This window comes from Cyclospora cayetanensis, unplaced genomic scaffold (genome assembly GCF_002999335.1).
Source record: "Cyclospora cayetanensis isolate NF1_C8 unplaced genomic scaffold, CcayRef3 CcayRef3_contig_78, whole genome shotgun sequence".
Lineage (NCBI taxonomy): Eukaryota > Apicomplexa > Conoidasida > Eucoccidiorida > Eimeriidae > Cyclospora > Cyclospora cayetanensis.
In genome coordinates this window covers 56,139-83,238 of record NW_020312750.1, presented here as the reverse complement: position 1 = coordinate 83,238, position 27,100 = coordinate 56,139, and the positions used below count along the sequence as shown (strand labels likewise).

The 27,100-nt window shown below is 52.1% G+C and overlaps 4 protein-coding genes across 4 annotated transcripts; 2 read left to right on the top strand and 2 right to left on the bottom strand.

The window, feature by feature from the left end:
• Window positions 1-582: 582 nt before the first annotated feature.
• On the bottom strand, window positions 583-1,682 carry LOC34617620 (protein lifeguard 3). The gene is made up of 3 exons (XM_022730981.1): window positions 1,585-1,682; window positions 1,263-1,390; window positions 583-1,079 (listed from the first exon to the last, which is right to left on the bottom strand). Exons 1-3 carry the CDS (start codon window positions 1,680-1,682, stop codon window positions 583-585), a joined length of 723 nt encoding a protein of 240 aa, XP_022591240.1.
• Window positions 1,683-2,712: 1,030 nt separating this feature from the next.
• LOC34617619 (T-complex protein 1 subunit beta) lies at window positions 2,713-6,931 on the top strand. The gene is made up of 13 exons (XM_026335712.1): window positions 2,713-2,775; window positions 3,067-3,256; window positions 3,691-3,806; window positions 3,991-4,143; window positions 4,295-4,442; window positions 4,609-4,643; window positions 4,805-4,930; window positions 5,120-5,305; window positions 5,510-5,591; window positions 5,732-6,033; window positions 6,243-6,309; window positions 6,472-6,650; window positions 6,875-6,931. Exons 2-13 carry the CDS (start codon window positions 3,151-3,153, stop codon window positions 6,929-6,931), a joined length of 1,557 nt encoding a protein of 518 aa, XP_026191497.1. The 5' UTR covers window positions 2,713-2,775; window positions 3,067-3,150.
• Window positions 6,932-14,255: 7,324 nt separating this feature from the next.
• Window positions 14,256-20,892, top strand: LOC34617618. Its single transcript, XM_026335702.1, has 12 exons — window positions 14,256-14,432; window positions 14,523-14,610; window positions 14,799-14,873; window positions 15,242-15,369; window positions 15,503-16,006; window positions 17,125-17,263; window positions 17,464-17,609; window positions 17,718-17,916; window positions 18,815-18,895; window positions 19,118-19,183; window positions 19,629-20,294; window positions 20,729-20,892. The coding sequence occupies exons 1-12, from the start codon at window positions 14,256-14,258 to the stop codon at window positions 20,890-20,892; spliced, it is 2,433 nt and encodes an 810-aa protein (XP_026191487.1).
• Window positions 20,893-22,871: 1,979 nt separating this feature from the next.
• On the bottom strand, window positions 22,872-24,224 carry LOC34617616 (putative uncharacterized protein DDB_G0271606; the record flags this gene model as incomplete). Its single annotated transcript, XM_026335692.1, has 4 exons — window positions 24,042-24,224; window positions 23,692-23,918; window positions 23,441-23,554; window positions 22,872-23,217 (listed from the first exon to the last, which is right to left on the bottom strand). Coding segments are annotated over exons 1-4 (870 nt in total), but the record flags the coding sequence as incomplete, so codon positions are not given.
• Window positions 24,225-27,100: the final 2,876 nt, after the last annotated feature.

The following is a 27,100-nucleotide window of genomic DNA, read 5'->3' as shown; positions in this document are numbered from 1 at the left end:
ACCAAAAGTACCGTGGAGTCGTGGGCCACTAGAAAGCTACGAAGTGTAGGGGAATGACAGCCAACGGAGATAGAGAAAAACTCAATTTAGAGGTCATTTGAACATTAAGGGAAGAGGATAAGGAGAAAGATACATACACTGGCACACGAATGGGAAGACGCAGCCACACGGTTAGCGGATGCGCAAAGAAAAGCGTCTGACGGCTTTCTACTAAAAAAGGAAACTCTGGGGCCATACACTTTGGCAAAGAGCCAAGCGCAGCTTCAGGGTCAGCGTAGACCTCAGCTGGCTACCCAAATATACGTAGACCCCAGAAGCATGCCCTAAAGGGCTACATCCGCACAGCGAATTCAGCAAGACGAAGAAGTGTACATCTCTGCAATTCATGCAAGTACATGGACATGCGCACATCGAACTCCCCATACGCGCATCTTCTAGTGCATGTGCGCACATGTGCATAAACGGAATATGCAAGCGAGCACATCCTAACCAAAAAGCAGTTGTAGAAATAGTAACGAAGGTATATGAGGCGCATGTTTCTGCTGTATGTGGAGTACATGCAACACAATTGTAGAGCGTCCATCAGTCTGAGCGTTCTCCAAAGAGTCTGAGGAGAGTAAGGAAGATGTTGATGATATCTAGGTAAATCATAACCGCCGCAACAATGTAATCATCCTCTTCGAGTCTGAGTTGTCCTCTGCCAATGATGAGCTGTGTGTCGATCACGAGATAGAAGGAGAAGACAAGCAACGCAAGCGAAGAATACAGCACCTGAGCCCAGGTCCCCAGAAAGAGGGCAAGGAGTCCAAACAGTACCAGGTTCAGAGTCAAGACGAACATCACCCCCATACAGGAGGTAAAATCGTGCTTCGTCTGACACGCGAAGAGAGACAGCCCCACCGTTATGACGACCGTGGCTCCCAGGGCAAAGGCAACAGATGAGGCAGCGTAGAAAGCAGAGACTACGGCAACCAGCATCGCCTCCGAGCAAGTGAACACCAGCAACAACAAATAGTTGTAGGGATAACGCATCCGGGCGGTAGTGCACATCAGGACCAAGGAGGAAATCAACATGAGCACTGAAGCAACACAGACACAATAGGTCTGGAACTATCAGGGGCCAACACACGAAAGCCATGCAGATAGGCTCCTCTGCTAGATCGAGACAAACTTTGATCTCCCACAACGGTCAAAACACCACAACGCAACCCGCAGTGCGCCAGCTATGAAGAGGACAGACAGGGACGTTGGTTCGAGTTTACCCGTCGAGGCAATGATGACTGATCCACTGCTTTGCTTTGCCCACGACGTTCCTCCAGGGATGAACAACAACAGCGATGTCACCACAGTTGTCAGCAGCAACTGAGCAGAGATGATCCCGTACACCTTCCTGATGAATAGCATATACCACATATCCTGAGCGGATATGTCTTCGGGCCAAACAGCGGCTGGCAGCGCCAAACCGCTGCCTTACACCAAAAGCACGCAGGGGATGCATTAAAAGCACCGCTTATTACTTTATGTATGTGATTGGGTTCGAACTTTAGATTGTCTTGTGTTGGTTGTAAACTGTTTTTATTTCACCTTATGAAACCGTGTCGGATTTCCTTTCGGAAGAGAGCTTCCTCCGAGTCGGTCTTCCGTCCAGCCTCAAGGCTGTAGTAGTCGATATTGTCCGCCATTTTTCGTCTTAAGGTTCAGATGTGCACTACGTAACGAAACGTGCAACGTTTTTACACCCAAAAAAAGATGTGCAATCTGTGGAAGCTCCTACCCAGCTGGGTAAAATCCAAATATCGAGGGGTGTAAATGCGGTCAAACCCTTCACTCCACCTTCAACACAATTAATTTAGTGAGGTACTCCTTTGTGCTTTCACCAAAAGGCCTCCAAAGGAAGGACGGAGTGCAGCCAACAGTTGGGCGCGACGAGCGGCAACGACCGAGCACGGCCTCACGGTATATATGCGAGATGCAAAGAAAGACACATGAGATTTATCGCCATATAAGTCCCAATCAACAATCTTTTATGAACCAATGGGTTGGGGGGCTCTATGATAACAGATGAGGCTTCAGATAGCTCGGGGCTGCCGGCGATGGGCGGGGAACAGCCGCCACACCACAGCACTTGCGCATGCATCAGCGGCCTCTGGTTTTGCGTTAAGGCTAATTAGTTATTGCTTAAATACGAGGTCTGCTGACTTGCTGGTCTTCTTTGTCTTTATCCATCTTGTCGGTTCGGAACCACTGCGCGAAGATGATGGTGCGTCTCGTTCCCTCCAATCCAGAAGGACTATTGTACATACACATCAGACACTCGCATCTACGTTGAATTCCCACCTTAGGCTTTCACAATATTTCCGAGGTGTGGATCGCGGAGGGGTTGGTCCCTCCGTGGTGAGGTTATCTACGCGGTCATCCGCCAGCAAGGACCCCAAGGCTTGTGGGGTTTGTTGGTGCTTCCTGAGTATCCCAAATCTGCTCATTCAGAAGAGTGTCTAGGGCTGAATCTTGGAAGCGCTGTCATTGAAAAACCCCAATCCCTTGAATGCGCTCCATGAATGTGCACCTCTGAACAATGCACTGGCACAGTGTTATCCACGCGGGATGTGGAAGTACCTGCATGCGGATTTGCAGCTTAAGATTAATTGGACGTAAAATACCGATAGGGTTTAGGGTTTACGGCTTAGGGTTGTGTGTGCGCCTCAGCAAGGGGAGGTTGGGCCTTCTGTGCTCAAGCAGGGGGCTCAAGAAGACAAGGGAGACACAGCGCGTCTGGTGAGTTTCACTGCTTCTTTTTGCCATTTAAATCGTGTAGAATACGCACTTTCGTCCATCCTCCCCTTCTCTACTCCTCGGTTGAAACATCGAGTGTTCGCTTCTCATTGTGGTGCTGCCGCGCCGCGGATGCGTTTTGAGAATTTGCAAGCTCGCCGCCATCTGGCGAGTTGGTTCGTTACGCTGCTTTCTAGCTTTAAACTTGTCCAGATAGCTAGCTGTGCAAGTCAAACTGGCTTTAGATGCGTATGTATGTATTTATAAGTATATATGTGTGCCTTCGTTGTGCAGCAATACTTTGTGGGCGCCATTGCTGTGGGTGACCTTGTGAAATCGACTCTGGGGCCTAAGGGTCTCGATAAGATTCTTCTACCCATGCAGGTGGATGCTGCTCGGAGGGAAAAGCCGACTGTGACAAACGATGGAGCGACTATCCTCAAGTCTGTCTGGTTGGAGAACCCGGCCGCTAAGATCCTCGCAGGTAGGAATAGTTGGGGGGAAGAGCGTTTTGCAAAAGGGTCACTGTCAGTAAATAAGGAAACAAAGAAGTATACAGCCAGAACAAGAGGGGAACACGGTGGCATAATTCGAAAGATACAGGGATTTAAAGTAGCATGCATGGTATGGCGATGAAAGGAAGGGGTCGGCGTATGGCGATGAAAGGAAGGGGTCGGCGGTGAAAGAAATGGAGGCGGGTGGGGAAAGGCCTATCAGTGCGCGAGCCAGGGGCCAGAGGCATCTCGAAAGGTGCATGCATAATTACAATCCGAGTGACAGAGAGTATAGATTATCCTAGAGTTGCCGATGGTCTTTTGTTGGGAGCACCACGCCCAACCTTTGATCCATCCCGCCAAAGTTTTGAAGCATAATCTCTAAGAAAGGCAGTGAATGCTGGTGCAATCTGTTCTTCTTCAGACTTGGCGTTGCAGCAGGACATGGTGTGCGGGGACGGTACAACAGGCGTTGTTGTGTTGGCGGCTGAGCTGCTGCGCGAGGCGGAGCAACTCGTCGAGAAAAACATTCATCCCCAGGTCAGCTTTCGCTCACGCACAACTGCATCAGGCCATGCGTAAGAGGTTTGCTGCAGTTTCCTTAGTTAGGGGTATAATGGTTCGTTCCTCTTGGTGTCGGTCACCTTTGGTGTCTTGACATAGACTCTGAAACCCTAGCAGCAAACGCAAGTTCAAATCTGTTGCGCCTCCTTGTTCGCCGTAGACGATCATCAGCGGATATCGAAAGGCAGCTGCAGCTGCAAGGGAACGCTTGGCCTCCGTGGCATTTGGTGTGACTGATGAGGTCTCGATGAAGCAGTGTCTCCTTAATGTTGCCCGCACCACTCTCTCGTCGAAGCTATTGACTCACGACAAGGCGAGCCACCCAGGCTAAGCTCTAAACTGCAACTTGCAGATTCGTCTGCTGTCCAGGGAGTTTCGTAGGCCTCTGGTGCATTCTGGACTGATGAGGCCTTCTTAAAGGCTCAGCTTCTACAGTCTCGGGTGTGGGCTGTCTTTTTGTGCAGGAACACTTTGCAAGAATCGCAGTCGATGCAGTGATGCGCTTGAAGGAGAACGCTGCGTCTCTGGATCTCATTCACATACTCAAGAAACCCGGAGGCACCCTCCGAGACTCATACTTAGACGACGGCTTCATTCTTGAGAAGAGGATTGGTACGATCGAGCTGCAAGCCCCTGCTGAATGCTCATCTCTCAGCCACAAGCTCGCGATTGCAAGATTCCTTGTTGTTGTCTTCTTCCCAAGTCAGTGTGTGTTGATGGTGTGGGAACGGTCGGTGAGGGTTATGGAGTTCTAGGGCTTTAGGTCTGTGTGGTGCAGGTGTTGGACAGCCCAGAGTGAAGGAGAACTGCAAGGCAAGTGCATAACTTTTGAATTTTAGAGCTTTGATTGGCACTTCCTTAGGTGCACTGCATTTGTCAGTATCGAAACAAATTGTCATTTACTGCATGCAACTTGTGCATGATCCATGCAGCTACATATAGGTTTCGAAGTGTCGCTCGAATTGTGCGTCCAGGTGATGGTGGCAAACACCCCAATGGACACTGACAAGATCAAGATTTTCGGTGCGCGGGTCAAAGTGGACTCCTTTGAGGCGGTTCATCAGCTCGAGCTGGCGGAGAAGGAGAAAATGAAGCAAAAGGTGTGCTCGGTTGTTTCGGGCTTGCTGCAGCTCATGAGCTCTAGTAATTGGTGGACTGAGGTGTATCTCTCTGTACTGTGCCGCTCCTTATTCTGCAAACGGAGCAGTCTTCCCGCGTAGCCCTTGTTCTATTTTCTTGGGATTTTAGTGCTCAGGGTGTGCGGTTTAGGACGGGGTGTATGTTTGTAGGTTGATAAGATCTTGGCTTACAATTGTGACGTCTTCATAAATCGTCAGCTGATCTACAATTACCCCGATCAGCTTTTCAAAGCCGCGGGTGTAGCAGCCATCGAGCACTCAGACTTTGACGGCATGGAACGCCTTGCAGCAGCACTAGGGGCCGAAATCGTGTCAACCTTCGATGCTCCCTCAGATGTAAGTTCTCAAAAGATTTATTTTTGTGTATAGTTTGAGGTATTGGGGCATACCTCGTGGTGCTACACAGCATCGGGTCGGTATTGCTTCAAGGGTTGAGGCCCTTGGTTATGGATTTAGGATTTACACGTGAAGAGATATCGTTGGCGATCAGGCTTGAACATTCACAATCCTGGGGCTTTTTTGCGTTTTCTTGTCCTGCAGGCTCCACTGGGCTTTTGCGCAAAGATGGAAGAGGTAGTCATTGGCGAGGACACCGCAATAAGGTTCTCCGGCTGCAAAGCTGGTAAGCTCTTACTGAGGCTGCTGCTCGGGTTGCTGCTCAGAAAGAGGTCATCGGAAGCCGCAAGTTCTTGAATTTTTTCGCCGCTGGCCTCGCGTCTGAAGTGTCCAAGGTTAGCTTCAAATTATGTGGTTTGCATATAGGCGGAGCCTGCACGGTGGTTCTGCGGGGGAGCAGCGAGCAGGGCTTAGATGAGGCAGAACGTTCCTTGCATGACGCTTTGGCAATTTTGTCACAGTTAGTGCTGCAGCAGCAGCAGCAGAAGAAAGAGCAAAAGCAAGCAGCACAAGCAGCAGCAGGGATGGTAACCCACGCAGACGGCCTCGGACAGGGTCTGCTGAGCTCTCAGGAGCAGCAGCTGCTGCTTGTTTGCGGCGCTGGCGCGGCAGAAATGGCCATGGAAGCAGCTGTCTCGGATCTGGCGAAGAAAGTTCCTGGAAAAGAGGTATTTTCCCCCATACCGTGCTGCTTAACTACCTGAAATGCTTAATGTTCTCTCCAAGTTAAAGACTATATATATGTATATCCACGAAGTGGGGCCTTGGCTGAGGCTGCTCTGTAGCCTCATCAGTCGTTGCCCGTAACGCAGAAGACGTGTTCATGACGGCGTATCCTATGCATTTGATAAGGGTTTCTGTACCTTGGTTTTCGCAGAGCTTGGCTGTCGAGAGCTTTGCACGAGCGCTTCGTCAGATCCCCACTATTATCCTCGACAATGCAGGTGAGCATGTAGGGTTTGTCTTTCTGCACATGGGCTTTCCTCGATTGTCGGTAAAACTGTGATTCACGGCTTAGACCGCCGTGTCCCTCTCCCCCTCCCTCTCAGCCGTGGCGGTTCTCTTTTTGATGGTTTTCTACGGCTACACCTGTATTATGTTTTTAGGACTGGATAGCGCAGAGATCGTCTCTCAGCTGCGGGCGCAGCACCATGAGGGCCAGCACACGATGGGAGTGGATGTGCAAGGAGACGGAGGAACGATTGACGTGAAGCAGTTGGGGGTTCTTGAGGCCTTTAAGAGCAAACTTTCTCAACTTTGTTTTGCAACTGAGGCGGCCGAGATGGTAAGTCGGCTGCAACCCAACGAAGCATAAAGCACAAACTCACAACAACCGATCACGCCAAGAAGCTGACTACAACATCAGTAACGTAAACCGCAGGATTAGAGGCTGCAGTAGGCAGATCACTGTACGTACCTTGACCCCAGGCACAGCTGCCAAACCATGTTCCGAGAGCTGAGGGCTCATGTATCCGATGTCAAGGTTTGGGTGCTGTGTATGTGTCTCAGATTATCCGTGTAGACGACATCATCCGTTGCGCTCCTCGCGAGAGGAGCGGCATGTGATGGAAATTGAAGGCACAACGAAGAAATAGTGTATATTTCAGTTCATCGTGTACACATCGCCCGTTGTGCTCCGCGCGAGGGGGGCGGCATGTGATGGGAACCGAAGGCACAACCAGGAAAACAATAGTGTACTCGGCTTGTTAGCAGATAGGCTGTAACTGGTTAGAAAGGAAGAGCTGCCGTTACACTTCAGCTACGGACTCTCTCTGCAAGCTTTCAGGTTTCAGAATATATGGTGCACATCGCGGGCAGGGGCAGAACAGGGCGAGGCAGGAATCAGATGAGTATTTAGGAAAGGTGGACGGGCAGAAATACTACGCATACAGGAAAAAAGAGTTTGCGAAGCTTACAGGAGGGTAACAAGGGGGGAGTAAAGACTCAGGAAGAGATATGGATGCAACCTAAGCGAAAACTGCCACATTTAGGAGGCAGACAAAGGAGCCAGCGTACGAGTTTTGGAGGTTGGAATGCTGTGCGGCGAATTCCAGTAGCAAGCACGAGTTATTTTCTCCCCAGCTGGATAACTCAGAAGTCTAGGAAAAAATAAGTGAACAACTGGTAGAATCCATTATAGCGATGAACAGGTCACGGCTCGCCTGCCGTATAGCTGCCATTTTCGTTGCGAGCAAGTTTGGAGTTATAGAATCTCTCCAAGTCGTCATACGGGCGAAACTGAAAGCAAAGAATGAAGAAGCTGCGATTCAAGGGTACAGTTTTTGGCTTTCAAATAAAAACAGGACTGCATTACCATTTCCGGCGGTCGGTACTTTTTCGTTTGCCACTGAGTCTTCATCCCTATTCGCTTGTGTCTGCTGATGCTTACCCAGCCTTGGGGGTCACTGTTCCTATTTTCGCCTAGTCCCGATGTGTAGCAGCGTGATGGGAGGGGCTTTCCGAAAATGGCGTGGTAGGCCACACATAGACAGCTGCTTTCCAGATGTGCCTGCTACCTGTGAGTGCTCTGAGTGTATCGATAATGCAACGAGGCGGAACGTAGCTGTCTATCTTTCCTTGTTTTCGAAGCGTTGAAATAATTGGGCAGGGGTCGACGGGGGTTCTTTTAAAGACCATCGCAAACTCCGTAGTAAGATTGTATTGGATCTAGATGTAAGTGTCTGGTGAGTGGACCCTAGATGGATTCTTACAAATGGTGGCACCTCATATTTCGAAACAACTGTTTCCGCTTGCACAAGTTTCCAGGGGTTTCATTAGGCTATTTGGCAGCCCAATGATCTGAATTTTCGGCAACATCTTTGGCAAAAGTAACTTCTGGCGATGGAACTTGACGGCGGCACCACGCCCATTGGGGCGGCAGAGGGCGGCCTGCAAGCTGATGTGGACGGAGCAGCTTCACAGCTGGTAGAACGGCATGGCTAATCAGCAGATCCAATATTTGAGGATGCGTCAGTGAGATGTCAGGCTAGCCAGAAAGTGTAAAGGTTGCAGGGATGGGCAAGTTCTCGAGAATGTTATCGGCCCGTTGGAGATGTACCTAGCTTTGTGCCCCGCAGATAAAAAGAAACAATTGTTCCTTATCGTATGTTTATTGGAGGGAGAGGCACTATAGTGGTGGCTCTAATCATGCAGAGGAAGTTGTCTGCCAGAAGGAACTACTATACATCGTGCTTTCAAACAGACACGGAATCTTAATTTTGTGCCGAGGCAAGCGCAACAGCAAACTTGGCTAACTGAGAAAACGTAAACGGGCAAGACTATCAATCGACTGGTATGCAAAAGAATTTAGACGACTCGTTTGCAAAGGTTCCACCGCGAATCGTCGTTTTATCAGTGGGTTATCTAAGGTCCACTCAAAGTGTCACTTTGAATGGTCGCAGGGAGGACAGCGAATTCGTGACTAAACAACCGGCGGTGAGGTTTCCACAATTGGTGTAATACTCGAGGTTTCAAAAGTATGTAAACGTACAGTGTAGATCTTTGGCATAGAGTGAAGAGCCACACTTGAATCTAGAGCCCATGGACGTCGGGGCTATGCTGGCCGCACCAGGTCTACAGGATAAGGCAGACGAGAAACAAGCGCTGGAGGGTACCAGTGCTCCTACGCAGCTCCCAACAACCGAACAACAGATTTTCCCCCTCAATTGTAGAAATTGAAGTCACACAATTCGGAACTACAAGCTCATACACAAAGCCAGAGAGCTTGAGCAACGAAATAGGGGAAAGGATACTGGGGATAAGAGAGCATGTATCCTGGAAACTAGAAGTCCCACACACAGAATGCCGCGCAGTAATGGGACCACAGCGGATTAAGCCCCTGCTGGAAGCCCACTACGGATCGATTCTTTGCTCAGACAAAAGTACATTGATGGTAAAGATTTGCTAGCGTTACCGACACTGGATGTAAATGGGGCCGATTATCCGAGGAGACGGCGCAGGAGTGTAGCCTGCCCGTTCACTCTTTAGCGCAGTCCCCACAACTCCTGCTTGGTGGCGAGATGTACAATGCAAGAATTTGTCAGGCTCAGGTAGCATGTTGGCACCTCAATTCTAGATCGGGTCCTATGATTGTGGCTTGTGGCTCTCATGCTGAACTATTGTACACAATGTAATCCTAAGTGGGTGATGGCTAAACCAACGAGAGGCGCGCATGCGGCCACAGCTGTGCGCCATGGGCTTTAGCTTACCAAGAAGCGCTAGGAGCCAGCATGTCATAGTTTCTTCAGTAGCTTGTATTTAGTGTATAATGAATGGGGTTGAGTCCGTGCCTCAACAAGGAGAGGCAGGGTCTCTATGCGGTCGAGTCGACAGCACAGTAAGAGAGGGCGGATTTGAGCATGCGTGTCGCTTTGGCGACTTTTAAACTTGCTCTGTATCAAGGATTTCGATCGAGCTTTTGCCATTGGAGCAGCAGGAATGGGGACGTATCAAGGTGGAATTCATGGATGTGCTAGATGTTGTTGCGCTATCAACAGGCTGGCCACCCGCTGGTCGTCCAGTACAGCGTATTAAGGTAGTACCCTGAACCTGCTCCAAGCAGTGGTACACACGACTTTAAGTCCTCACAGTATAAAGTACATTTTTGACTGGCTACTGAGTATTGTCACGGAAAAGGCAATGCTTAAGAATCGACCAAAGCCATTAGGCATAATCCGGTGTCGGTGCCTGGAAGGACAGTGGCGCATGTGTTCTAAGGTCCTAAACAAGGTACTAAGTCAGCAGCTTGTGAGGCCTCGTGTTCATGAACGGCTTGACAAACTAAACGGAACAATAGTCTGGTCGTCATCTGACTCAGCAGACGCTTTTCCACAAAACCCCCATTCACCCTAGTTACGGGCACGAAGTGACGATCTACATTCGCAGCTGCAATCTCAAGTGTATCTGCATGACGTTTGACTCTAATGCCACAGCTAAATTGTGACGACAACTAAATCACGCGTTTAACGCTCCTATCAAGAAACAGAGGGTGGCTGTGCATTTAAAAGATATCTTATTTCACGAATGAACACCTACAGCACCTACAACGTGCACTTCAGCTGCTGCAGAACACGCAGTAATATGTAAGAAGACGTGAGTAGTTGCTCTTCATAAGACAAGCTTTGTTTCTGTGATTCCGTTTCTCGGCTGCATGGATTGCTCCAGATCCAGAAATATTGGAGTCAAGGCGTGGGCTCTTTTCGCTTATGGACCCACACGGACTTTGCAGAATTCTATGGGCTTGTATCGTATTACCTGAATTTGATTGCGTGGTTTTTTTTCGCTTCTTTGCTTGCTTTACTATAGAAAACACGGTTTGTGACATGGACAGAGGAAGCTGACGTCGCAGCAAGGACGGATGCCGGCCGGCTTGTAAATCCCTTGGTATTTGCGCTGCCGAGTATGGTAGCTCTTTCCTTCCCAAAGCCAATGCTGGTGATGTAGAGTCTTTCAATGGTCTTCCAACAGGCTACGAGCTCCACGAGACACCGAATCTTTGCTTGTTATTCTCATCACTTTACCGAACCGTGCGGTATTCACCGTGGGAAAAGGAACTCTATGCGTCGTGTTGGGGCGTGAAAACTCCCGCAGTATCCACCTAGGCCGCAGTCTGGTGCCCACAGGGGCCACAGTCAGTAAACTCTACGGAGAATTCCAGATTACACTACAGTGAAACAGCTCGCACGGTCATTCTGGTGCCCAGGGATGTATCCCGCGGGAAGAGACTATGCATTATTATGCCAAGATGCTCAAGCCGATAAAGCCGCTACACTCTTTTAACGTGAGCTTTTGCAAAGCCTTCCGGCTTCTGAAAGGATTTGGACTGATATGACTCTAAGTCTTATTGTGGAACTGCTTGAGGTCAGGGGCAAGGACGTCTTCTACATCGTCGTTGACAGATACGTAACATATGCCCATTTCATCCCTAGCCCTTGCTTTGTGACAGCGCAGGAGACAGCTCTATCAGCCCTTGCCAATTGCTGAAAGCATCACGAATATCCCAGGGGTATATAACTACGGATAGAATTCCGAAGTTCATCATTGCTCTCCTGAGGCAGGTGGACAAGCTGAGCGCACCAACTCTACTCCACTGTAGTAGGTGCTACTCTATGCTCACAAAAAATCCAACTGCTTAGCTTGACATTCATCCTTGTGTACGTGAGTTTATAGTGCAACAGTACACTCGTCTACCCTTTGCTCTCCCGTATTCGTGGCTTCACTGAAGAGCTCCTCTACGATCTGGTCCTGAACCTGGTGTTCTGGGACCAGAAGACTCCATTAACCGCGGAGGTATTTAGACCCCAGGTTGTTAGTGCACACAAATGCACGTGTTCAGCTCAATAGACACAGGCACGAAATTATGATACGCCACAGCCGGACATGTTTTCGAGCCTGGAGATTTGGTTGAGAGATTGACAGGCATCACGAGCGCATCAGGCGAGCAGACAAAGACGTTCGCGGCCAGGCACCCAACGTCGATTGCGGTGTTCTGACGAATCAATGGTCCTTCTCAACTCGACAACTTCCCCAGAAGCTGCATGTGTCAAAGAGGTATCAATATTGGCTTCCTGAAGAATTCGCGGAACTCTCAAATATTATGGGACTGTGCCGCCAAGGCAGGTAACCTGTGTGGAGGGGGAGAATCCACAAGGAGAAATAAAAGTGCTGGATTGTACGACTACTTAGCACCAAGGGCAATCTACGTGGGACGCTTCATGAAAACTGGCTGCCCGACCACAGTTGTTGACGGAGAGGCAAATTTTGGCCCTGTTGGCTGAGGGGAGACTGGTGGCTGTGTATGCTTGGCAACGCCAGTTGCCACGGAAGGTATTCCTCGCGTTTCTTGGTACTTGTCATTCTACAGCACATTCTCTGCCTAAAGCAGCTACCTTCAGCTATGGACGTTGCTTGAAACGTTCGTGATTATTGTCAGGCTTTCTCTACCATCAGATTTATGGGCACGCACTCCCAGGTGTAGGGTCTCTTCATTCTTTCTTGTGCCCTTTGGGGGGATTTGAAGTCGAATCGGATGCTTCCATCACCTCTATTTGCATGCAGAAATCGTTCTGAGGCACAGAGTCAAAAACCATTGCTGAGGTAGCGTATTTGATGATTTCATGTGCGCATTTTACTTCTCTATCGGTTCGTATCAGGAAGTTCACGCATTCAAGCGCTCCGACGACAGCGAGCCATTGCGCCAGGCATCGCGCCGCCGCGATCATGTTGGTTTGGTCCTACCTTTATTGTTGGCTAGTGTGTATGTCTTCCTATCCTCTGAATACACCTGTGTCTGAAGAACACATTTGCTTTCCTCGTGTTGCACCCTGCTTCGCGTTTGTGCCTTGCTGTAGAGTGGCCCTGGGGCGGGAACTTCTCCGCTGTCCCCCACTCAATCGGTCTCCACGGCCAGGGAGGAAACACGAAGGCGTATGTTCTGAGATGGGCAGGGGAAGATGTAGCAGGCTAAGCTACACTAAGAGGCGTTCTGTACAGTAGTTCTATTTAGTTGTGAAACAGTAATGTTCTGACTAATTGGTTCGGCTCTTCGTATATCATATTCATTGCAAAGTAGCACTAGCTCGATACAAGAAGACGCACTGTTGTGCATGTGCGCAACAGATGCTGTGTGAAACTAGCTGTCCACCCCTGGGGTGCTTTGAGGACGCAGCAACGCGCGCCCTACATGTCCATCTCCCCTCATGTGGGAAGGTCTAACGGGGTGCAGATAGGGAAAAGCGGGATTCCCACCGAAATCACTTAATAAATCTGATCAGTTGCTATCCAATTTCGAAGTGCTGTCTCTCTGTGGAGACCCTAGGTAGAGCTTTATAATATCGAATTTGCATTCACTTTCCCATTCGCTGCGAGGAGCTCCTTGGTTTGCCGGTGACCAAGCTCTAGCTTGACGGTGCGCGCTACTAGGGCCAAGCCAAATCTTTAGTATGGTACCCCCTCTTGGGTTCCTTGAACCTTTAAACAAGATTTAAAAGGAGCAGCGGACTCCATCGAGGGACCTGGAGAAAGCCGGGAGTTTTAAACCCGGCTCGAGTCTTTAGTGAAGCGCATGCCTATATGAATCGTACCAGCAGCTTGCTGGCAATGCTTCTGGATATTTTGTTGTTTTTGTCCCTGTTTCTCATCCTTGCTAGGCCTTCGTTTGGAGACGTTGGATGCGAGCTGGGTGGCTCGTGGTGACTTCACTAGCCTGTCTTCGCCTTGGGAAACTTGTTTGTCGCTACACTGCTCTGTATGAGGCTCAAGCAGGAAGAAGCCCCACAGTTCATCTTTTTCCAGTAAGGGGCAAAGCAAGGGTGTAGGGGGCCAGGTGCGAGGAGCGTCTGGAGCAAGCAGCCAGTAACAATAATCAACGTGCCCGTAGTTCGCCACATGAAGACAAAACAAGGCGATTATTACATTAAATAGCGGCGTAGAAGATAAGAAACTCTCACGGAACTAAAAATACCAGGTTTCGGGTAGCAGCTTCTGACGGACGAGGCTGGGACCTCAGAGGAACAGCCCCAAGGGCGAGAATCAGTTTTGCCAGTTTGCGCCGTTCTCCTTTTGAAACTAACAGGGATTATGTGTTCGTCATAGATTATGGTAGGTATCCTCGTGATTTATCGAGCCAGGCTTACCCGATACGCTGCCCGTGGAAGTGCCATAAGCGAACCCGAGGCGACACACCCAAGAAACGCTCACTTTGTGTCTTCGCTGAATGCGGGGACTCTGGAGCTCGCAGAGCACCAGAAAAAAAGCCAGTTACGGGCTGCGGCAGCAGCTGCTGCCGCTGTTACTGCTGTCCTTCCATTTGCGGTGCATCGACAGCTTGCTTGTGAAGAAGCTGCAGGCGGCAACTGCTGCACCGGCACTCCATACACCTCTTTTCCTCCCTATGCCTATAGTGCCAACGGCCCTCAGATTCTTTAAGCCCGCTTCCACAGGCGCAGTTGCAGCACAAGCACGAGCAGGAACAGCAGCAGCAGCAGCCGCCTCAGCATCAGCCACAGCATTTTTGCGTTCATCCCAACGAAGAAATCCGCTTCAGGCCAAGATGGATAAGCCACAGACGGTGAGGAGATCTCTGATGCACAACGCCGTCCTTCCAACCTCCACTCCTAAGGCCCTCATTGCATTATTTCGCCAGTTCTTTTTATCTCAGGTTTTTGTACTAGGAGGACCTGGTGCCGGGAAAGGCACGCAGTGTCAGCTGCTTGCGCAAGAATTCTCCATCCCCCACATCTCTGCGGGTACGAAGACCTTTGAAGTTTAGGGATCTTACTCGTCTGCTTCGAGTTCGGGAGCGAACTTGGATTCTTGGCGCAGGGTGACAAATATTTCATGCGTGGGGAACAGACTTAAGGGCTGGAGGGTTCTGCAGTTTGCGGTACAGGATGAAATGTGGAAATTTAAAGTAGGTTTCACGGTTTGTTTGCAGGGGACTGTCTGCGGGAGGAGCAAGCGAACCCCAATAGCCCATACAGCAAACTGATTGACGACTGCATCCGCAACGGTGAGAATGCGTAACACAACTCATACCTCACGCTTGTTGCATCTTGGACTTTGGCATGGATACATGGAAGCTCTTCTCCTCTGTGTTTATGGCTCTGTGGTTTTGCACGTAAGTGCGCTCAGTGATTTAGTAATGCCTTGCATTTTTCCCTTCGCCATATGCAATTCTAGGAAGTCTGTCTGCGGGGCTTCTCTGGGAATCCTCTCAATACAGCTGTACGAGCAGCTGGCCGGCACCTGCTCATAAAGCCACTAGAAAAGTCGCGACTCTTTCTATGTGTGTTTCTTCCTCATTCATTCTCTGGGGCAACAAGGGACAGACTCCCATTCCCGAATTCTTCTTGCCCCTCTTTGTGGTTGGTGTTGAAGGGCGCATTGTACCGGTGCGCATAACGCTGACTCTCTTGCTGAGAAAGATGCTCCTTGCCGGTTTCAATGGGACGTTTCTTATCGATGGATTTCCCCGGAACACCGACAACCTCGCAGGATGGCTATCAGTAAAACACATTCCCTGAATTTCGACCCTCCCCTCCCCCCGCCTCTTAGGAGGCCCTATGGCAACCGTTTTTCCGCTAGATGCTTTATGGATTGTAGATACCTGCGGAGTGTTATCTGGGATATGCTGCGCAGATGACCAGCTCGGAGAACCTTCCCTCGGAGTTGTCGCGCATTGCAACAGAGTTTTCTGCCGAGGCTCCTCTGGTAGAGCAGTGCCAGTCGGTTCTGCAAAAATTAGGGCATGATTCGCTCTCATCGGTCCCCCCAGCAGATAGGAACAAGGCAGTGCCAGACCTCACGCTAGGGGAGCTAGGACAACAGCTCACAGTACACCCCAGTGCCTTTGGCATTATTCCACGCCTCGTGCTCTTTTTCGAGTGCGATGAAGAGGAAATGATTCGCAGAATACTGAAGAGGGGTGCCACTAGCGGCCGGACCGACGATAACGTAGAATCTCTCAGGAAGAGATTCTCTACATTCAGGGAGAGCACTATGCCCATCGTTTCTCTCTTTGCTGCCACCAACTGTGCAGTCACGATCAACGCAAACCAGCCCATTCCAAGGGTGTGGGAAGATGTGAAGGCCGCATTTGAACCGATCGCGACGAGCACTGAACAAGACGCAAGCAAAGTCACAGCGTGTTGATTCTGTGAGCGTGGAGTTCGATGCTCCGTCAATTAGATGGGGGCACCGATGCGCATGAAGGACGGCGAGGTCGGTAAAGCAAAAGAGAAAGGGTGCCCCTCGACTTCCCTTTCTTCCGTGCAACTCTGTGCACTTTGATTGCTAGCCACTATCCGTTCTTCCCTTCATGGCACACTTGCACGCTTTTCGGTTTCCACGCTATCGGACGAAAGTTTCCCTCTGCTTAGGGGCGAATGCCGCCGGCGCAGGCTCCCTAGTCCCATGGTCGTTGATTTTTTTCTCTGTAGCTGTCACTTTTCACTCTTTTCTTCGTGGCTTCTGCGGCACCGCCGCAGTTTGGACCTTGTGAAGTGCGAGGGCTACGAAAACTTGGGAGGAAAGGGAGGAGCGAGGCAGCCCGTTAGAGTGGATCCTTAGGTTTTGGAAACTGACATTTCAAAGCGAAAACACGGGCATCTGCATAAATAGTGCGCTAAGGAGGCGATGAGACCTCGTAGCCTGAACCAAGGGTCACCGCGCTCGCAAAAATGCTGACGGACATGGCGGGGCACGATCAGAACAAACAGAACCCTATAATTTAAGTGAGAACCCGTGCGCTCCTTTTAACCGGTGTTATTAAGAGAAAACAGAGGCCTCCATTGGCGGGTCGTCTGCGGTGCGGTGCACACAAGGTGTTCTCACCCCGCCTACGACACTCGAATCCGCACGTGGAATGCCTTGCCTGGCCCTAATTGCTCGGTTTTTTGACAAAAAACTATCGACATCACCTTAATGAGTTCAACTCTTCGCCCGATTACGGCTTAAGCGGGGACCTTCACAGGCGTGACATGGTATCCACCTGGGGGCCCTGAAGGCTCTCCCCGCTTCCCCCTTCCTCTTTCACATCGTTTCCTTCCAGCGCAATCAGTCTTTCTTGAACCCTTTCTCCTTTCCTTCCACGTTGTTGCTAATATTCCTGTTCTGCACCGACCCAAACGAGTTCCAACACCTCGGCTACCGCGTAGCGGCCAGTGCAGTGCGGCACGCCACAGCCGATTTCAGCCTTTCCAAAGGCTCCTGCCGATTGGTGATGACCTAATTTCCATTCTGCTTCATCTTGAGTCATGGAGGGGCCCCCATTAGGGGCCCCCGAGCTTCCCTCCGAATCTGCATTCGAAGCCGACCTGACCTACGGCCAGGCCCTGGTGCTTCGCCGGTGTCTGTTTGCCCTGAGGACAGTAGGAGTTGAACTAAGACTATCAGTTTTGGGTGCTTCGCTGCATCTCGATGCAGCTAGCGAGGCGCAAACCGCTTGGCTCCATGTGGCATTTTGTAGCAGCTTTTTCCGAGATTTCAGGATCAAGACCCTGCAGCACCAGCCACGACGGCAGGAAGCAGAAGCGGAAGGACAGTGCGGAGAAGCAGCACACCCATATTGTGTAACCTTGCCGATTAAGCATTTGTGGAAGGTTCTCACAAAGGTACAGCAGTACACCGCGATATACGTGCCCCTTCCCTCCCCTCCTCTCAAGCCCTCCCGCGCCGTAGGGCAGCGTCAAACACCTTCCCATCGGGTGTCTCTGCTCTCCCCAAATACGCACGCGCAGCCATAGAAGCAGGCCTCTAATCTCTCTGGAGGAACATCCTGCAAGCTTCTCTTCACCCCCCTTTCCCCTCCTCACTCACTCACTGCCCCCTGCACAGTTTGTGGCTTGCGGATCAGGGTTTGGGTCCAGGAGCTGGAGGCTCACGCCTACTGCGAGCCGATCGAATAGTTCTGGCTGGAGGGGAAGCCTCTCTTCGAATAGATCTCTTCTATTCAAGATGCGGAGTTCACAGCTCTGCTGTTATTGCTGCTTCCGTAAGCGAGCACTGCCTCGCTGCACGCGTGCCTTCATTCTGGCTGCCTCCGGCCAGTGCAGGCTTCTCGTTGCTCTCTCTCTTGACGACCCCTGCCGCTGCTGCTTCTCCTCGACTAAGAACTCTCGTGCGCGTATCGCAGCATGCGGCGTATTTTTGCACCGTTGGGAAGTCCTTCAAAAAAAATGCCGTCCTGCCTCCTGTGAGGGGTGCATGCAGCGAGGATCATGGACGTTTCCTTGTCGATTACGCTGGTTTCGCCGCCACTCGTTGAGCACCTTTTCGTCTTCCATGCTGCGAAGTCTCGAGGATTTCCTGTTTCCTTTTGAGGACCTGCAGCTCTCGCACAGGCTGCAGCCTGATAAAGCCGTCATCGTAAGTGCATGGTTCGCCGTTGACACAGGATAGCGAGAGTTTTGAGGGCGAAGCCTTTCGCAGTTTACGTGGTTGAAGTTCTCTTGAGAGGACGCAATGGCGGGAAGAGCGTTGTGTCGGCTTGTCTGCGGGTCCTTACGGCTGCTTCCGCACGCGTTGCTGCATGCATGGCCACTTGCAGTGATGCCAAGTCGACTGCTGCATGCATGGACTTGTTTCTCCTGCTGCAGCTGATGGGGAGCTCAGGAGAGGCTAGTGACTCGACGACAGAATCTGGCGGTTTCGGAAGCGAAGTTGTTCTGCACCAGAATGTTTTTGATGCAATGGTTATTGGTATTAAAGCACGTGTTCCATAAGGCAGCAGTGCTGCGTTTCTCTGGATAGCCCAACTCCGCAGCAGGCAACATGCCTTTGCGGGATAGACAGCGCTTAGCTCGAGTGCGAGGCACGATCTTGCCCGTGAAAGCTGGACTTACTGCACCTGAGTAGTGCGTTGTTTGTGAGTATCTGTGTCCTATGCCTTGTGTGTCTGTGTGTGTATGTGGTGTGGCATGTGTGTCTGTGTATATCTGTGTGTGTGTGTTGTATGTGAAGATCCCCGATTACCCCCGGTGCAAGGCATAACGTTCAGCGGTCGCGAACTGCGGGCTGCCGCTGCGCTTTGCGGTGAGTGTCTGTCCATCCGCTTGGTAAAAACACTACGCTGTGGAGGGGGGAGGACTAGGCCGTTCGATTTACGGGGCTAGATGTCTGGGAGCTCACGCGCTCGCTGGATCTTGTGCAGGCAAAGGCTGACGTGCATCCTTTGCATCCGCTGTCTTTTGTTTGGAGGCTTCAAAGAGAGGCGGCAAGCGCGCAGTGTTGGGGCACTGGCTGTGGGGTGCTCAGACTTCCTGGGATCGTCTATCGGCTTATATTACCGGACCCCTGGCGTTCCTTTGGTGGCTCTCCTCGGTGCAGCAGCAACTGCAGCAGCAGTAGGAGCAGGATCCTCCACGGCAGCAGCAGATGCAGCAGCGGCTGCAGCGGCTGCTGCTGCCGGCAGTCCCGCGAGCTTCCAGCCACACCTGCTGCTCATGCATGCCCTGCTCGAGCAGCAGGAGCTGCTGCAGCGGCAGCGCGAGCAGCAGAAGGATCCGGCTGCATGGGCACAGCCAGACGAAGCAGCGGCTCTCGGAGCTGGGAAAGGGAGGGGCAAGTCGCAGGTTGGGGGTTGCTGCTGGTATCCTTGTCATGCCTCTGCTGCGTGGAATCTTGATGCAGTCTTCGTGGGGGGGGCCTTCTTTATGCGCCCGAGAAAGGCAAGGGGTAGAGCAGAGGTTAACGGAGATAGAAAGCCTCTGGAGGGGTGGGGAAGGGCTGCATCTCGGCAGCTCGAGGTAAGAGAGTGTGCGCGCAGGGGAGTGGCGCACTGGACCTGTGAAGGGCTGGGCAGGCCTTCTTTGGACGGCGACTTCGCCGTCAGTTTTTTCCACGGATGCAACGGCAGCGGATGCAGCTGCATGTGGTGCGGAGGTTTCCGGAGGGGCTGACACTGAAGAAGATGAGGCGTCGTGTTCTGCGTTTTTGGCGGTCTTGCGAAGGCTGCGCCTGAGGCAGCCAACTGCGGCAGCAGCGCCATCGGATGCATTCCCAGAATTCACTGCTGCTGGTGCAGGAGCAGCAGCAGAGCCAGCACACACTGCGCTGACTGCGTCACATGGTTTCGCAGCCCTTGAAACGTCTGTCGAGCAGAGTCAAAGAGGCGCTCGGCGAATCTCCTCTTGCGCGGTAGCAGAATCTGGAGCAGCGGCAGGCCGGAGTTCGCAGAGGGAGGATTGGAGCACTGAAGAATCGAAGGAAGAAGCCTTGAACTTGCACGATTCGAGAGCAGCACCCGTTCGCAGGGAAACTGACGATGTCGTTACAGCACTTGCTGCCTCCGTAGGAGCTTATGCTGCACGGGTTATGCAGCCTTCCCAGGCGGCTTCAGCAGCAGCACAGACTGCAGAACAGGCTGCAGAGCGAGTTGATGATGAGGAAGCTGCTCCCCCGACTCAGAGGGAGAGTGTGGAGGCTTCGAAGAGTCAGCAGCACCAAACGCTGCCCGTGCAGCAGCAGGAGACGCCGCCATTGTACAAAGTCTTGTCCAAGTTGTTTGCGCGGTATGGATTCGTCTGATGCTCCGCTCGGCTGCTGCTGAGTTTTTTTTCCGACTTCTCTACCTGGCGTGGGCTGGCCTCAGGAGTAGCGATTGCAGCACACGGCATGTCTGAGGAAGGTGGACATGCAGCGTAGGAGTGGTGTGGCAGCGCTTGTATTCGCAGGCTCTCTATGAAAGGCGCAAGTCGCAGGTCGAGGAAGAAGCAGGGTGTGTCAAGCTGTGAGGCGGTGCCGCTGTTGCTGCTGCTGCTTCAGCCTTTAGAAGCAGCTGTACAGGCTGCTGCTGCTGCTGCATGTGCTTCCGTGAGGATGCGGGAGGACGGAGTGGTTGTGTGTGCTCTGTCGCCGCAGATTCAGCGGAACGATACACAGAGCAGATTTCGGGGCCAGATGGCGACGACAAATCCTGTAGCAGCAGCGCAGAGAGCAGCAGCAGCAGTCTCTCTTCAGTTTCTGCCTCGGACGTAGATGCAGCCAAGTGGCTGTGGTGCACTTCTGCTGACGACTGCTGGGAGACCTAAGAAGCATCTTTGTAAGAGTCCTTAAACGGAATAAGCTCTCAACGGGCGTTATTGTCGGGAAAAGCCGCTAGCAACAAGGCCGCACCGCCAGTGATACGTTTGCTCGCATCTCAGTCCGTGGTGCTTCATTGCTAGGACCCCGCCTCCTGCAAAATATGCCTGACCAGTTCCACACCAGAGAGCCGCCAGCTCCTCTCCACTCTCCGTTACGCCCGCTGTCTCCGCTTCCGCGAAAAATTTCAGAGCGCTTGCTGGGCGGGCTCTAGAGAAGTGTAATGCTGCTCAGTTAGCTGGTAAAGGCCCACCATACCTAGCAAGCTCCCTAGCTAGATAGTCAGCTGGTTGCCTTACGTCCCGCTAGTTCCCTGCCGCGTGAGCGCTCTTGGGATGTCTGCTGTATACTCCGTTTGTGCGGGTGCTTCCTAGGCACGTAGATGGCATTACTGCCCACACGCCTACCCAACTAGCGACGTGTTTTTCTAGGGGCCTCTTCCCGCGATTCAGCGGGAGGCTGGCAGAGATCGCATGCACGCGAGCGACTAGCGCCAAGGACGCCCGGCACGCATGCACGGGGAACACGAAGGGAAGAGCAGGGTGAGACTGAATCGCGAATAAGACACAGAACGTGAGGACGGCGCTCACATCATCCTCCGAAAGACATCTACCGACGGCTTGCACACGCAGGAAGAGGCCAAGTCGAAGCACAGTAAAACGCGCTGATTATTTCCTCGCTACGCCTTCACGATGAACGGCTACAGCTTCATCAGAGTCCTAAACTTCACTGACGCCCCCCCTCCTTCCTCCTGCCTCTCCCTTGCCCCCTCGATGAATCCCTCTCTCAAGAGACACTGAGTGTGTCAAGAGGTGACCCCAGCGGCCTTATCTCTGAGCGGAATGACGCCACGCCATACCCTCAGCTCATCCCTGCTCCTCCATTGTGTGCTTTACCCTTTGAGCCACGGATTCGCACTGAGGTAGCTCCCTCAGCTGGCAGCAGCGATAGCAACACCGTGTGGTAGGTAACAGCTAACAGCCCGCCACGGCAACTGATGAACGGATAAGAAATAGTTCAAAGTATAGACAAGTCGCTGCCTTCCTTTCATATGTGCATAGAAGGGGAGCAGATCACCGGCGGTTCCTGCTCCGCAAACGGCAGTTCCCACAGTTTAAAGCGCAGCAGCCCCCTAAATTTATGTATTCGGAGCTAGGCGCTCAGGCGCTTGTGTGCATGCAAACGCTTTATCCGAGTCCATCTGGGAAAGCCGCAGCAACAAATTCTTTAAAAGGCACAAAGAAGGAAGGCCGCACGTCGCGTTCCCAGGACCCCAAGGGCCACCTGGGGAAAAGCACGCGGCGTGTGCAGTGCAGTGCTGCTACTGCTGCTGCCCACTATTTCTCGAGGTGTACATACACCTCGAGAAATAAGACAAAAAGGGCAGTCTATGTACACGTGGAAGCAAAACAAGAAGGTCCCCTACTGCAGCTCCGGCTGCTGCTGCTGCTGCAAAGCAAGAGTAGCCCATTCTCTACTAGCTGCCTATCGTAAAGGACAGACGGGTGAAGCCCCCCCCGCATATGGCGGCGACTGCTGCAAATGTTTGTGCAGCTGCCGTTTCATGAGTAGAGAAGCACACCTAGCCGATCTTCATCGCTCCACTGCTGCTGTTGCTGATCAGACTGCAGCTGCGAATAAACTCCCGTGGATTGCCTGGGGGGGACTGCTGCAAGACAGTTAGTCACCACACACACGCAACTGTACAAAGCAGGCTCCATGGCACTTCATGCGCCACAGAGGGGTTACTCTTACACGTGCAGCTGCTCTTGACGCTGCTGCCCCCTCACCATTGCTGCTTACCGAAAATTCCATCCTCCTGCAGCAGCGCGTTGGTCCGTCGCTCCGGCTGCTGCAGCTGCTCTTGGCAATGCTGCGGTTGCTGAAGCGGCGGCAGTTTCTTCAAGAAAGGGCACTGCAAATGCTGCTGCTGCTGCAAATGCTGCTGCTGCAGCTGCTCCAAGAGCATCCCTGGGGGGCGAGAAGGCAATCCGATAGCTACGGCTTGTTGTGGCGGCTGCTGCTGCTGTTGTCGTACTGAGGAAGCCTGCTTTCCTAAGGGGTAAAGAGGGAAAGGTTCCTCAAGTTGTTGCTGCTGCTGCTGCAGCTGCAATTGCTGCTGCAGTTGCAACAGCTCCTCTTCCTGCTGTGTGAGCTGCGCCTGCTGCACCTTGAGCGCAGTCGCGCTCGGCGGCATGATGAGCTGTCTCTCGACTTCGAGAGCTTCTAATTCGTCGAGTTCTCGCAGCAGCTCAACCTGCAGCAGCGCAGTTAGCCATACATACAGTGCGTGCAACTAGCAGTACAGGGGACGGCACAAAGCGAAGACGCAGCAGGAGCAGGAGCAGCAGCTGCTGCTGCAATTGCAGCAGTGACACACAAGCACAGTTCATACAGCAGCAGCAGGAGGGGCCCCCTGGGGCCCCGCTGGCTCCACATTTACACACGCCACGCTCAAGACAAAAGTCTTCAATCTTTTTCTGCATTTCTATTGGGCTTGCCTCTTCTTCAGCAGGTGTAGCATTTTGATGCAGAGCATCCACGAGCTCCTGCTGCGCTTCTTGCTGCTCCGTGAGTTCGTCCAGCAGACGTTCCACCGTGTTGCTATTCCTGCAGCAGCAGCAGCATAGCCAGGAGAGCACCTCCTTTCGTTCGTGCTTAGCTTTGCTGCGGCAGCAGCACAGGCAGCAGTAGCTGCCAGTTTCGTGCAGAGGGAACGGCAACGGAGGCACCAACGGCAGACGAACAGTTGCTTGCTGAGCTCCTTATGGGCGTAGGCTGCAGCAGCCATAGCAGAGACCGCAACCTTCTGAGCCTGCGTTGCTTCTAGCTGCAGCAGCTGTCGCTCTAATGTTAAGCGTGCAGCAGCAAGCTGCTGCAGATCGCGTAGCAGCAGCCTTCGCCGCTGCAGAGCCAACATGGCGCCATTGCGATCCGAGCATGCGACGCAGGCACGAGCTGCCTCGCTTTGTGCCTGAGAACGAACACCATAGACTACTCTTTGTATGCGGAAAGAGCATTGCTCCGCGATCACCTGCCGCTTCGCAGGAAGGCTGCAACAACCATTGCACTCAAGGGTTTGGAGGGGAGGCCTCACCTGCGCCCTCCTGAGGATGTGCGCGTGGCGTTTATCCAGAGTGCAGATGGCCTCTCTGCTGCCTTTGATGGCATCCTCGAAGGTGGAGCTGCTGTTGTTGCTGCTGTTACTGTTGTTGCTATTGACATTCTCAGAACCCCCCGCAGGTTCCCTCCTCCTAAGGAGGCTTAAGGCGCGCAGCATGGCGGAAGAGGGGGCGAGGCTGCGTTGTTAGGGTAACACTGCGGCTCCTGCTGTGCTTTATCTTAAATCGCTGCCAGGCATCTCAGGGGGAGGGAGACACGGCAGTGATACGGGGGGCCTCTTCGAACAGACTCTTGAGAGGGGGAAGGGGGCAAGGCGGCTACTGCTAGGGACCTCGTTGCCGCGCGGCAGTGCTGCTGTTGTTTCTGCTTTGGAAATTCGAACGTAGGGTACAGTTGCAAGAGCACTCCGCGTCGGGGAAGGCCGCCTCTTGCTGCGTTCGCCACGTGGTACTATCGGCAGCCGCTGTCAAGAATACCGCAGCCGCTGGGCTCCCTGAAACAGGCTCACTGCCTCTTCTCCCAGTAAGGCTGCTGCTCTTGCTGCTACTTGCTAGGATGTCGGCTACAGGGTGTGTCGAGAGTACGCAGTATCCTTTCCTGGTGCTGCTGCTCCCGCAGGCCGCCGCTGTGTTGGCGCAGTTTTGCAGTGGCAGCCCAGCAGCGACAGCAAACTGAGCGCAGGGAGGAGCAAGGTGTCCATGGGACTTCAAATAAAACGTAAATTCAAAGAAAATGCGAGTATTTAGAGTGCAGCAATTTGCTGCTGTTGTGCAGACACCGCGACCAGGGGTGGGGTTGGTGTGTTGGTGCGTGCCCATTCAGTCACCCCGGGCCTTTTTGCTTTAGTCCCTACTTGTCCCAATTGTTACTAGATTTTATGAGCCGGCCACATCTAGGTGAAAGAGTTTTCAAATTCACACGCTCGAGTGCATATTTATATCTCAGCATTTGGGGGCCCCCGCGAGGGCCCCCCTGGTGTGCGCAGCGACTTAATTATTGCAAATGGAGATATATGTGCATAAACAGATAAGAATTTATTAAAAGACCCTTGTGACAGCTTAGCACGCAGTGTAATATTGGCTGGAGGCTTCAACGGGCAAGGAGATGGCCATCGGAGCCTGAAGCACTGGAGACAACCCCTGGGGCCAAAGCTACACCTCTGCCTTTGATTAGTGCTAATGGTATTTGGTGTTTGCCTGTGCTGCTATCAGAGGCATTAGCGCCCGCGTGAGAGTGCGCTTCAGACACCCTACACTTGACCGAATCCAAGCTCGTCATCGGTCGAAACTCAAATGCGCAAGCGAAGCAACCCAGCTGTAGAGGACCATGCCACACTTTGGCACTTCCTATTGCAAACCTCATACAGCTAGTTTAGAAGTATTCAATAATACTTGGCAGGAGTAGAATTTTCGTGTATGCTACGACCGGAGTAATGTTCCTCATCACATTACCATGAAAACCAGAGCTGTATGCCTGCCTCTGCGCATTAGGGTGCCATGCGCAAGCGGGTCTGCATGCCTGCTCGGAGCATTGAAAAGGTGCATAAATGCCCGTGCAGGTTAGCAGTTTCCCCCACTCATTCCTGAATTATCGCTCCATTCAAATTCTCCACAGAGAAACTAAACTTCTGACTCAATGCACATCTAATAGGATGTTATTGGGTTTCTTTCAAACTCTTCGATCCTTCCTCTGGCCCGCCCCTTAAGTCTTGATTATGAGGAGAGACGTGCAGACAAGGTGTGTGTTGCTGCTCCCTCTAAGGTCAACGAGCCTTCACAGGCACAAGAACCTAGCAACTAACGCGCACATACATACATACACACATGGCCGTGGATCATGTTTACTGCGGAGTAGTGTTAGCTCGATGCAATGAGATACAAGATTGTACGCATCTGCGCTAGATGCTACAGGCAGCTAACTGCAAATACTTGGGACGCGTCGAAGGTGCAGGAACGCAAGTCCTAGCGGGTATGTAACCCGCCATATAGGCAACCCAATGGCTGCGGGTAAGGAACTAAGAAGGCGCTAAAATAACACAGCCATCAAGGGGTTTTCATTAAATTACTAATGTGCATAGGGCTAAGTGTCTCCCTGCCGAGAGATCCTATATTGAAGGCCCAGGAGAAGGGGTAGGAAGCTCCTTTGGCTGAGAGGAGACATCCAAGAAATTTTTAGTTATGCCTTGAGTTTGAGGCTTAAAGCGTCTCTCTATGAAAGCCTCGAAGAAGCATTCTCAATCGTCCTCAGGAGCTGCGGCCCTTACGGAATGCACCAGCATGGGCGAGTTGTGAAACGCCCTGCCGCCGTAGAAAAGTACATTTCCCGATGAGGCCTGAGATCTCTTTAAACAGTACTGGAGTCTGACTGTTCCTATTGCTGAAGCGCTAAGCACACTAAAAGGTCTCTACCGTTGAAAGCTATGCCGCAACGGGCGACCCCATGTGGGAGAGACGGGGATTTCCGTGGGCAAGGCTACACAGAGCAGGGACGCTCACAGCCTATCCCCCGCTTCCCTGACCCCTTCCCCATCCAGCACGATGGCATAAGCAAACGTGCGAAAGAAACGTCCCACCAATACGAATAAGCGTCTGCATGTAGGGGATTGGCTCTGGAGGCAGTGGTTTAAAAGGCCTAGAATTTGGTAGTTCATCACGCTGCAAAAAGCTCTGCCGTCCACGGGGATATATGTGCCGTCGTTTAGAGGCAGCCTGGAAGTGCCTTTGCGTCTGCGGCGCTGTGCTAAGCGCCGTTGCGGTGTGTGGAAGGAATTTTGGGGGATCAGTGACAAGAATAGAAGTGTGACAGACAGAAGGTTCCTTTGTGTGCAGCAACAGACAGCTTAGGTCAGTTGGCTGTTGCTAAGTAAGGGTATTGGGGGCGGTTCAGGCCTTTGGCTTGCACAAGAGGTGCCTCGTAGCTTTAACGTGAACAGGAGGCCAGCGTTTCAGGAGCATAAATACGTGCATGCGCACCTTTACCACAAACCGGGAGCAAGTGTATCCCGTCCTCAGGGGTGCAGGACGATTACCCACT

Coding starts and splice junctions, on each gene's coding strand:
- LOC34617619 (XM_026335712.1), top strand. CDS start 3,151: ATGCAGGTGGATGCTGCTCGGAGGGAAAAGCCGACTGTGACAAACGAT. Junction 4,144..4,294: donor AGCTATTGACTCACGACAAG/GCGAGCCACCCA, acceptor CTTTTTGTGCAG/GAACACTTTGCAAGAATCGC. Junction 4,443..4,608: donor CATTCTTGAGAAGAGGATTG/GTACGATCGAGC, acceptor TGTGTGGTGCAG/GTGTTGGACAGCCCAGAGTG.
- LOC34617620 (XM_022730981.1), bottom strand. CDS start 1,682: ATGGCGGACAATATCGACTACTACAGCCTTGAGGCTGGACGGAAGACC. Junction 1,391..1,584: donor ATCCGACACGGTTTCATAAG/GTGAAATAAAAA, acceptor GCTATTCATCAG/GAAGGTGTACGGGATCATCT. Junction 1,080..1,262: donor AGTCATCATTGCCTCGACGG/GTAAACTCGAAC, acceptor GTGTTGCTTCAG/TGCTCATGTTGATTTCCTCC.
- LOC34617618 (XM_026335702.1), top strand. CDS start 14,256: ATGCCTATAGTGCCAACGGCCCTCAGATTCTTTAAGCCCGCTTCCACA. Junction 14,874..15,241: donor TGACGACTGCATCCGCAACG/GTGAGAATGCGT, acceptor TTGGTGTTGAAG/GGCGCATTGTACCGGTGCGC. Junction 19,184..19,628: donor TCCTTTGGTGGCTCTCCTCG/GTGCAGCAGCAA, acceptor GTGTGCGCGCAG/GGGAGTGGCGCACTGGACCT.